This window comes from Anoplophora glabripennis, unplaced genomic scaffold, assembly GCF_000390285.2.
Source record: "Anoplophora glabripennis isolate ALB-LARVAE unplaced genomic scaffold, Agla_2.0 scaffold991, whole genome shotgun sequence".
In the NCBI taxonomy this organism is placed as follows: Eukaryota; Metazoa; Arthropoda; class Insecta; order Coleoptera; family Cerambycidae; genus Anoplophora; species Anoplophora glabripennis.
Genome location: NW_019417070.1, coordinates 137,578 through 148,440, shown reverse-complemented (window position 1 = coordinate 148,440; position 10,863 = coordinate 137,578). Strand labels below are relative to the sequence as shown.

Below are 10,863 nucleotides of genomic sequence, written 5' to 3'. Positions count from 1 at the left end.
CTGTCCAGGCCTACACGAGATGAGGCAGGATAAAGAGGGATAATCCCCCTCGATCCCAAATCATTGAGGCCAATTTCTAGCCATAGAATAATGGCGCGGTGAGTAAAAGGTGGTGTGTCAAGGGGTAATTTATTGGAACGCAAAAAGCTATTGTGAAATGTTCTTGAAGTACTTCCGAAGTACACTTTTTGGCAATTGGAAAGCAACTTTGTCAAATGGAAGCAGCTAATAAATGTAACCTAACCTCAAGGATTTTATACAATTTTATTGTATAAAATCCTTGACCTAACCTATTAATTATGTCTTAGTTTTCAAAAATGCATTTACGTAGTAAGTTAGTTTTAAATTGTTGTTCAGAAATTATTAAACAGTTTTACTCTACACGTATTCAAGTATGTTCAAGATTTTAAAAACTGAAAGATGTATAAATACTCATTTGTAGTTGGACCATTTGACACCGCATAAAAGACTCAACATTTTGCGCAAAATGGCACTTTCAAAGGCAAGAAAAGACCCGGTTATAATGAAATTGGATTCTCCAGAGTTTAAGTCAATTTTTAGTGAGGAACTAAACAAGTTAGTTTCTTTTTTTGAAAAATATAATTATGAAATTCGAATAGCAGGTGGAGCAGTGAGGGATCTCTTGATGGGCAAAAAACCTTTAGATCTAGATTTTGCAACTACCGCTACACCATCGCAAATGAAAGATATGTTTACTACAGAAAATGTTCGTCTAATTAATATGAATGGCGAAAAACATGGTACTATTACTCCAAGGATAAATGATAAAGAAAATTTTGAAGTAACAACGCTACGAATTGATGTAGTAACTGATGGCCGACATGCAGAAGTGCAATTTACAACAGACTGGATGTTAGATGCCCATAGGCGTGATTTAACAATAAATTCAATGTTTTTAGGAATTGACGGATCTGTTTATGATTATTTCTTTGGATATGATGACTTAAAAAATCGTAGAATAGTTTTTGTTGGCGATCCAGTTACTAGGATTCAGGAAGATTATTTAAGAATATTGCGATATTTCAGGTAACGAAAAATTAATTTTTTAATAAAAATTACCTGTTTTAGGCAAAATTTTGAAATGTTTGTATTTTTATTACAAAATGTTTTTTCCTACACTTAAAATTAATTATAAATAAAACAGTATATACAAATACTCTTAATAAAAAAGTGTTCCGAGTTCAAAATCAAACAATATACCTTATAGGTACATATTGTAGATTCTATGGAAGAATGGCAAAGGGAGCAAACAATCATGACGAAGCAACATTAAAAGCAATTCGAGAAAATGCATCGGGTCTAGAATGTGTTTCTGGCGAAAGAATTTGGACAGAGTTAAAGAAAATTTTAGAGGGCAATTATGCAGGAGATTTAATGCTCACTATTGTAGAAAGTGGTATAACACCATACATAGGTATCTAAATTGATTTATTACAAAATTTGAGAATATAGTTGGATCAAATGAATTACCATTGTAGGTCTACCAAAGGATATAAAAACTGACGAACTAATGAGGGTGTGGAAACGTAGTGGCCATCTGAAACTTAACGCTATAACACTATTATCTTCTCTGTTAACTAATCAAGAGGATGTATTAGCAATTAATGCTAGATTAAAGTTATCAGCATTTGAAAGGGAATTGGGCCTCTTTGTTGTGACACATAGGGAACCAAAATTACATCCAAAACCCCTAATGCCCTTTCAGCAACTAGTTTTAAAAGCAAAATCTAAGCCTTTAGATACAAAAAAGATGGCTACCGAAGTATTAAAATATAATAACTCGCCATATTTAGAAGAATTTGAGCAGTGGGATATTCCAAAATTTCCAATTAGTGGAAATATGTTGAAAGAACATGGTGTAGAAAGTGGAAGGTTTATGGGTTTAGTTATGACTGAACTGAAACATTATTGGGCAGATAATGATTTTAACTTGAGCACTGAAGAACTGTTAAAGCAAGTTCCACGAGTATTAGAAATATTAGCAGAAAAAAAGAAGAAAAAATGAACTGCTAACACAACAAAACTTTAAATGTATAAACGTTAAAAAAATTTTAAAGGATGGCTTTCATTATGTTTTTATATTACAAAATTTATTTTGTCATTTGTTATATGCAGTACCAAAATAAAATCTTTTTTTCTGTTTAGTTTTTGATGTTACCTTTTTAACAAAATGAAATAACTGACGGAATACTGTTGTTTCAACACAATTCGTTGTAAAAAGGGTATACATTCATTAGACCATAGCACCTCTCTACAAACGCACGGAATCTTAAAAAAATAAGTTGTCAAAGTACACAACAACAAGAATAAGTTTGGAAGTGGCAAATAGGACTAACTAAATATACAAACAGGATCCCTGTATGTATTATTCTACTAAGGAAGATTAACTTTGAATAGAATGTTGGTTCAATAAAGTAAACTATATATGTATGTAAATTTAAAATATATTAAAACACTGAGCAACTAAAATATATATATATACATGTACATAACTTTTTTAGCTTAGTGTTATCACATCACTAATAAAGTTGCTACTATAATCATATCAACAAATTATTTAGAGCCATGAAACGGCCCTTTCAATAATAAAAAACTAATGTCTTAATAGGTATTTTTTACATCGTTTATTTTATACAAAAGGTAGTTAAAAAATACCTGGAGAAGTTTTTAAATTCATTTGAGAAATATTAATGGAAACAATTCGACTTCATAAATAGATCTATTGGAACCAAAAATAACAGAATTAAAAGAATATAATGGGGTGTTTGCATCAAAAAACTAAACACTTAGGTTTATATTTCTTTTAACACGTTCGCTACCCATCAAATACTGTATGTAATTCGGCAATCCCAATCAACTAATTTGGGATTATTAGTAACAATTTTTACAAAAATATAGAAATATAGAATTGAAGTTCAAAAACTACACCGTCGCATATGTTGCGTCAGGGGCACTGCTTAAAAATATATTATCCCTGAGCCCAGTGACGCACCAGTGTTGGCGACAAATGATAAAATTTGATCATGTATATTGCACAAATCAGGGTCTAATTCTTCGTTTTGAATGCCTAGAGGTGGCTACAGTGGATAGCCTAAATCGTCTCCAAAATCTCCTGCTAATTCTTCTGCTCCGCTTCACTCCCTACCTGAATCTTGAAAAGGTTCTTCATCCGAATCACTATAATATGCAAAAGCCAGCATTTCATCTTCAATCAGTTTTTTGAGTTTGTTATTCTAAGTTGTTGTGCACCAGATGGCCCTGGAACTGCATTGTCCGCCATTTCTTGTAATAAAATAAATCTCCCGGACCAAACACGTAAATAACCTTATAGGGGTCTTAGCAACGTGCCCTTACCTAGTTCGCAACCGTGGAGGCCACTCCTAAGCGGGTGGTTATATTTTCAACCGTCAGTGTCGACACACATGTGGCGGCGGAGACACCAGTTGCCGAACCCGAGCGCCAACACTGTGTCGGCATGGGCAGCAAACGTGTTAATTTTATTTAAAAATAAAATACTTGACAAGTTTTTTGTCACATTTTACTTTCTGTTAATATCATGGGCATAGGATTTTTGCTTGAAGTGGGCCTTGAGTGGCCAGATAATCAGCCGACTAGTCCGACCAATTGGATCGTTTTTTTTTTTTTCAGGGGGGGAGGGGGCCCAGCGCCTTCCTCTAGCTACCCGCCTGGTTAATATCTGTAAACGTGGCAAACACCCCATCGTTTTCATGTCCTCAATTTTTGTGTATTGCATTTGCATTGCACTACCCCGCTTAGTTACTCTAATTTGGCCTAACACCTCGAAGAAACAAAAATATAGAAACAGCAACTGTATTTTGATGGCAAATATTTTTTTTTGTAAAAATAGATCAGGAAATATATTCTGTAGCAAAAGAAAGTACTAGACTTTACTTGACTCCGTAAATGTACAAATTAAAGAGAAAGTACGTTTGATGTAGAATAAGAAAAATGTACAGTGGATGAGAACCCATAGTACTCCCATTCCACTATTTTGCTACTGTGCATCATACCCTCAGGCCTGAAATTAATAGGTTACTTCTAAGTAATTATTTTTTATGTAATAAACAAATATTAATATGCAAATTTCGCCCAATTGAATAATTACAATACAAAATTAGACTGAGTGCAATATTTTCAATAAATTCATGAATTTTGTGAATTAATAATTAATTGAATTTTTTTTAGTAATATGTAACAAAATATGTAGTATTTCAAGAATGATATAGTGGTCACCATAAAATTTGCACAATTAGGGAATTTTAAGCATGTAGAATTTTTAGTTAATTTCTAAGTGTTATTAATAATGCTAACAAAATCGGAAAATATTTCTTTGGTAAAATTATTAAGAAATTATATCGAATTTGGTCATAAATGCTCATATTTTTTTAAATACAAATTTAATTTTCTCCGATTACACCATTTTCTTTTAAATTAAAAACTGACCAGTATATTTAATTTGCACTTAATAGTATAAACTAATTCTTATTGAGAGTCGATCAACAAAAGGATGACAGGTGGTAAAAATAGATGTTGTAAAATTAATGGTAGAGAATTTACTTTTCAGTAACGTGGCGTCCAGTGGCAACACCTTGTAAATAAAGACTGACTAAAATGCAGTTTGAAAAAATTCTATGAAAATTTGAAAAATTCCCTGATATTTCCTCGACATTTCCAGATCTATAAAATTCCCTGACAATTCCAAATTGATATACACCCTGCATGATTTATTAGCGATTTAAAAATTATTTAATAAAAAAGCAATATGTGCTTTTACAATGAATGAATTTAAAAACTTACCCACTCTTTTTAACCCTAAATTTAAATTGTATACTGAAATTTATGATCAAAACCTCTAACAGAAATTCAGAAATTCTGAAAATAGAGGTAAACGTATAATCTAATGTTTCAAAGCTGAATTTTGTAAATACTTTTTTATATACCAAATGCAATGACTTAACGAGCAAGTTGTATAATAAGAGCAGCGCACATTTCAAAGAATTCCATAGTATGATGACCCGTAGACTTGGCATTTGTAGCTGCAGCTCCTGATATAATAGGTGTAGGCACCGAATCTAAGATGTTAACAGAAATACCACTATTATTAGATTCAACTTCTTCATTGCTTAGACTCTTAAAATCTAGCAAATAACTTTTGTAATCAACCTAAAAGATTCATTATAAGATCAATCACTTATTAGTTATTTCATTACTGACTTGATACAATTGTAGAGCCATCATAACATAACGATTTTGTAGGGAGTTCTTATGTCTAACTCTAACGTGATAGGGATTCATGACTTTCCATTCATAATCAAGTGCCTTCATTGCTCTGTATACTTCCATCATAATATCATTGGGTTTGCTTTGCGATCTTATACCCAGATGCCATTTAGCTCTCTTCACTGAAAATTATGCAAAAAATGCTTTATTACAAAAAGAACTAGAACCATTAGTTTTTTGCATAAAAATGTAGAATCAATGAAATTTTATGATTAGTTCGTTCTAACATATTACCCGAGTTATAGAATACAAGGCTCATAACAGAACCAGACTATGTTTATTAATATAAATATGAGTATGTTCACAGAATATATGTTGTGATACAATAATATAACTAAAAGCTAAGAAAATATGTAAAAGAATATTGACTTTAAATATATCGCATGCTTTTCTCCATTATCCAAGTGAAATATGTGCAAGAAAAACAACTGTCCAATACATATTGTTGACAAAGAACAGTACGAGAAGTTGTATAAATTAATATATATTGAAAATTGGTTTATATGACATATTGGATATAACAACGGAATTTGGAAGTCTCGATTAAATCCTATAGAAATACCATATTAAAAACATCGTTTACTACGACACCGTTTACGACATTTCGGATTTAGCGACGCGTTATATACATTTACCATAGAGTCTGTTGGTTATAACAACCAATAGTAATATACGGCCTTAAAACTAATGCACCGCTCATCCGTCCGGCCCGCCGGCATCCACGCTTTTGACACCAGTTAGTAGGTTTGGGATCAATTATGGCTTATGTACGCATACAGTTATATTACGTGTATTAATTGCCACTTTCTATCATGATGTCGAAGAGAAAAGTGTTTAATAAAGAAGAAATATCGCATATAATATAGAGACCAGAAAACGGAGAAACTAATGCAAGCAAGCAAAATTTTAAATAAAATATATGTAATTGCTTATTACGCTATCGGTTATAACAACCATAAACGAACGGTCCCTTGAAGGCCCTTATAACCGATTTTCACTGTACCAATAAGAATTTTTCATATTTTCTAAAATGTATCTAGGATTTTTTCCAAAAGGCTTTGTATTTTTTCTTTAATCGGAATACCAACTGAATTATTTTTTTACATCATCCAATACTGTTCATATAATGAGAGTCTATGAGATTCCAATTTTTTTATACATAGTTATTTAAATTGAAATGATTTAAAAACTGATTCTATCATGAGAAATGTGCCCCAAACTCTACTTATTATTTAAATAACTTAATAAGAAACATGTAATTTGTTCAGTTTTTTATTTTACTTGAAAACGATCAGTTTTATGTAGTCTGACTTAAACTGTTTTAAAATATGATAAAACACAAAAAGTTTCACTAACCTCTTCCTTTTTCTCCCAAAGCAGGATGATTTGAACTTGGCCAGGGCCGTAAGGGGGCAATTCTCTCGGGGTGTGGCTTCATTGGACTATAACCATAGTCGCCTGGACTTGGACTCATACTTACAGGGGGTGGGCTACCGGCGACATAAAAGTCTTTTATTTCTGCCTTTGCGGCTTCATCGGCAATCCGTTTATTATCAATTATTAAATGGTATGCAATTGCGAGTTGGTCATGAGGATCTCCACTGAGAAGAGCGCTGTGAACTTCAGATTCTTGCACACCAAATTTATCACAGACCTAAGAAACAGAATCCAAATCAAATTTTTCACAAAAAAAAAAATATATATATATATATATACATATACAGGGTGTTTCAGACCACCCGTCCACCCCTTCCGAAATCTAGGGATCTAATAAAATGAAATATCTCCTAATAGTGAATGGACTATGCCAGATCAATTGGAGGTATTTTCATCTTCCGGCTCCCACCAGAAGTGGCCTATTCAGACCGGAACTCAGTTTTTTTAAATCGAATAGTATACTTTTTCTTATTGATCTCGCTTCTATGCCGAAAACTGAACTTAGTAAAAAAAATTTTTTTCTAAATCGTCATTTTCCACCCCAAAAGGGTTTCAGAAATGCAAGTGTTCTCCTGAGAAGTGACACAAAGAAATGAAGTGCAGTACTGTACTACCAGGAAACCTAAATATGTACATTAACGAGGGTCAATAAAAAGGCATTTTAATTTGTAAATGCATAAAAAAATGTGTTTAAAAGTTATTTTCAACTCCACTGATAAACACTGAAAAACATATCTTTTAAGTCAGATCAATAATAATTAGTTATTTTTAGATTTTTAGGTTGTTTAGATTGGTTACAATGTTTAGTTTGTGTTAGATTGATTAGATTGTTTTTAGAAAGTATGTTTTTACTCTGTCAATTCTGTTTGCAGTAAAATTGTAATTGCACTGTTTCCTTTAAAGGCATATTTCTTGCTAATAAACGATTGCTCCTAATTTATGTAATGTTATGTGTCAGTGTTGAAAGTAACGTTTAAACAAATTTTTTTATGCATTTACCAATTTAAATGTCTTTTTGTTGGAAACAGTTGGCTTTGGAGATATTAACAAGGTATACCTTATTTAAGCAGAAAAGTTGGTGGAAAAGATTTTTTCAGATCAAAATGCAACACACCGTGGCACAAAAAAGTTTTGACAGTTTAAATGCATCCTAATGGTCACTTGTGTCGCCCTCTAGAAAATACAATGAAATCGTAAATAAATTCGAATTTCTCATCCCAAGAAACCACCGGATACAAAATTTCGCGAAATTAGCTCGAAGTAGTCGAAAGATATTAAAGAAAATGTTATTTATTTTTTCAACTTCAACACCCTGTATCTCAAAAACTAAGCATTTATGAGCAACATTGTATATGACTTTTCCCCATTAATTTTCATCGTAGAATCTAGTGGTAAAGTTTGTCCCATTCTTTAATGGACACCCTGTATATGTAATACATTACATTTATGGCACACACTTATGACCATATCTCCGAATTCTCATATTGTAATATATAAAACTATACAGAATGTTCTATTTAAAAAAAAGTACTGCTTTAAAACCAGAATATAGTTTCCAAAAACTTTGACCCGACCAACTTTTTCTAAATATGAAAATAAAAAGAATCAAGTAGAATTTTATGTGAATATTCCTATATATGTATAGGTACATAATTTTCAATTTGCTTATTACATTGTTCTTTTTAAAGCAATGTAATTTCACTGTCCCTGAATGTCATAACTAAACTCTATAATAGGATCATATTCGATGCAGTAATAAATCATTGCCTGTCAAGGGATTCAATGCTTTTAAGGGTTTTAGAAATTAAATAATTTCTTTATACATTATGAAGGGACGAGGCGATCAGTTCACGTCTGGCACCCTTGTTCCTACAAAAAATCCTTTATTCTCATAAAGTATTTATTTTAAATGTAATTTATTATAAATCCAATTTGTTTTTTAAATTCCACATATGTACTACATTTTACCTCTGTACACGCCACTGTTGCTTACTTGTTTTTTGGAGGCGCTCTGATTTACAACCAAGCTTGCCAGGTTAGTATTTGACGTATAACCGACCACTTCGTACACTAGATGCACCTGGGCAACTACAGCTACTACCAGAACACAGTGCGTATGCAGTGGTATTTCAGATTTTATATTCAATTTCATTTTAAATTTGTAATGGTTCATCTTACGCCTCCTAAAAATGATGATACGATTTTCCTTTGATAAAAGACCAACAACTTTTTGCTCTACTTTGCATTGAATACGATCCTACTATAGTGTAATATAAAAATACACTAATAATCTAATCTGAAAAATGCATCACAAACCCCACACAATAAAAGTAAATGCACAACATCTAAAATAATTACCTACCTCCCTAACTGCTTCTATATCAATAACCGAAGAATCTTGTTCTACAGGAGAAGGGAACAAATATGCTGGACAGTCTTTTTGGAACCATTCATGTTTCTTAATATCTTCAATTGTAGCACGTTTCATTGGATCAATTTGTAACATTTGGCACAATAAACTAACTACAGTTTTGTTCAAATATTCTGGAATTGGAAATATACCAGATTTGATTTTTCGAAAAAGAGTAGGAACATGCTCATCATCAAATGGTAAAGTGCCACAGAGCAATGCGTAGAGAATTACACCACATGACCAAATATCCACTTCGGGGCCAGCATATAGTTTTCCTGATATGACCTGATAAAAATTCATATTTTGCATTAATTGTTATCCTGAAAACAGTGAGTAAAAACGTAACCAAAAACATTTTTTGATTCGCTATTAAAACAACTTTATTTCAAAAGTCGTAATTATGTAACAAAAGATATTAATTACCTCAGGTGCTGCATAATTTGGTGATCCACAACTGGTTCTTAAAAATTCACCATCCATCATCATGTTAGATAGTCCAAAATCAGCAATTTTAACGTGCATATTGTGATCTAAGAGTAAATTTTCAGGTTTTAAATCTCTATGTACAATCATATGTCTATGGCAATAATCTACACCCGAAATAATTTGTTGGAAAAATCTTCGAGCCTCATGTTCTTGCAATTTTCCATGTTTTACAATGTAATCAAATAGCTCACCACCAGAAACATACTCCATTATCATAAAAATATCAGTCGGTGTACTTATGACTTGATACAATTTAATAATATGAGGATGGCGGAAAAGTTTTAAATTTTGAATTTCCCTTCTAATTTTACCAACCACATCTAAACTTTTAATCTTCTGACGATTTAAAATCTTAACAGCCACTTTATGCTTAGTTAGCTGATGTTCGCCTATTTTTACTTTACCAAATGTGCCGACACCCAAAGTTTGGCCTAGAATGTAATGACCAATTTTTACAGGGGGCTGAGCCCCTTGTTTATTTTCAGACATTTTTTAAGTTTAGTTATCCTACACTACTGCTGTAAACCCTTTTTATATGTTTGTAACCACTCATTGAGGTTTATATAGTTTCTACTTAATTTCTTTTAGATAATAATTATATCTCAAATATCTTCACAAATTCTCAAAAAATGTCAGTGTCAACCTCTTTCCTGATTTTTGTCAAAACTCAAAATTGAACTCCAAATTGTCAAAATGTTTGTCGATAAATGCAGAGTAGAGATGGGCGGAACATGACTGATTCGGTTCACTGAGCCGGCTCTTTGTACTGAGCCAAGTGAAACGGTTCCTTTTCAAAAATCCGTCCCGGCTCTCGGATCTTTGCAACGAATGTCGGAAATGGTGAACCGCGCCATTATTCCATGGCTAGAAATTGGCCTCAATGATTTGGGATCGAGGGGGATTATCCCTCTTTATCCTGCCTCATCTCGTGTAGGCCTGGACAGCCTTCGTAGGTGGGCCCCATCCGTCGTCTACCCCGACCGCAAATGCGGCCGGTGTAGGCGCTTTGTGGGACCTCCTTTTGTCCTGGCTGGGCCCCGCCGGCTAGGGCCCTTTCTTCTGGCGCTCTTCTTGCTTCGCCGGCTCGTCTGTGTAAACCCCGGGGGTAGTGTCATGTTTATGTGTGGTATGGTTGGGTAGGGTAGTGCGGCTATGCAGCCTGGGATGCGCTTTGCTAAGGTGGCCCTTAGGCTAGCGCGGGAGGG

The 10,863-nt window shown here is 33.1% G+C and overlaps 2 protein-coding genes across 3 annotated transcripts; one reads left to right on the top strand and one right to left on the bottom strand.

The window, feature by feature from the left end:
* The first annotated feature begins 238 nt into the window (after positions 1-238).
* On the top strand, positions 239-2,160 carry LOC108915353 (CCA tRNA nucleotidyltransferase 1, mitochondrial). Of its 2 annotated transcripts, none has more exons than XM_018721367.2 (4): positions 239-330; positions 443-1,047; positions 1,242-1,435; positions 1,500-2,160. In XM_018721367.2, the coding sequence occupies exons 2-4, from the start codon at positions 488-490 to the stop codon at positions 2,024-2,026; spliced, it is 1,281 nt and encodes a 426-aa protein (XP_018576883.1). In that variant the 5' UTR covers positions 239-330; positions 443-487; the 3' UTR covers positions 2,027-2,160. The 2 variants fall into 2 exon arrangements, with proteins under 2 accessions (XP_018576883.1, XP_018576882.1); XM_018721366.2 differs by having other exon boundaries at positions 253-392.
* Positions 2,161-2,449: 289 nt separating this feature from the next.
* Positions 2,450-10,147, bottom strand: LOC108915363 (5'-AMP-activated protein kinase catalytic subunit alpha-2). Its single transcript, XM_018721385.1, has 5 exons — positions 9,596-10,147; positions 9,122-9,457; positions 6,679-6,976; positions 5,257-5,444; positions 2,450-5,205 (listed from the first exon to the last, which is right to left on the bottom strand). The coding sequence occupies exons 1-5, from the start codon at positions 10,145-10,147 to the stop codon at positions 4,996-4,998; spliced, it is 1,584 nt and encodes a 527-aa protein (XP_018576901.1). The 3' UTR covers positions 2,450-4,995.
* Positions 10,148-10,863: the final 716 nt, after the last annotated feature.

What these genes read in the sequence shown, in the direction of transcription:
- LOC108915353 (XM_018721366.2), top strand. Translation starts at nt 318, where the DNA reads ATGCATTTACGTAGTAAGTTAGTTTTAAATTGTTGTTCAGAAATTATT. An exon ending in TTTACTCTACACGTATTCAA is followed by an intron (nt 393 to 442) that starts GTATGTTCAAGA and finishes ACTCATTTGTAG; the next exon opens with TTGGACCATTTGACACCGCA. An exon ending in AGAATATTGCGATATTTCAG is followed by an intron (nt 1,048 to 1,241) that starts GTAACGAAAAAT and finishes TACATATTGTAG; the next exon opens with ATTCTATGGAAGAATGGCAA.
- LOC108915363 (XM_018721385.1), bottom strand. Translation starts at nt 10,147, where the DNA reads ATGTCTGAAAATAAACAAGGGGCTCAGCCCCCTGTAAAAATTGGTCAT. An exon ending in ATATAGAAGCAGTTAGGGAG is followed by an intron (nt 6,977 to 9,121) that starts GTAGGTAATTAT and finishes TCTGTTTCTTAG; the next exon opens with GTCTGTGATAAATTTGGTGT. An exon ending in TGGCTCTACAATTGTATCAA is followed by an intron (nt 5,206 to 5,256) that starts GTCAGTAATGAA and finishes TGAATCTTTTAG; the next exon opens with GTTGATTACAAAAGTTATTT.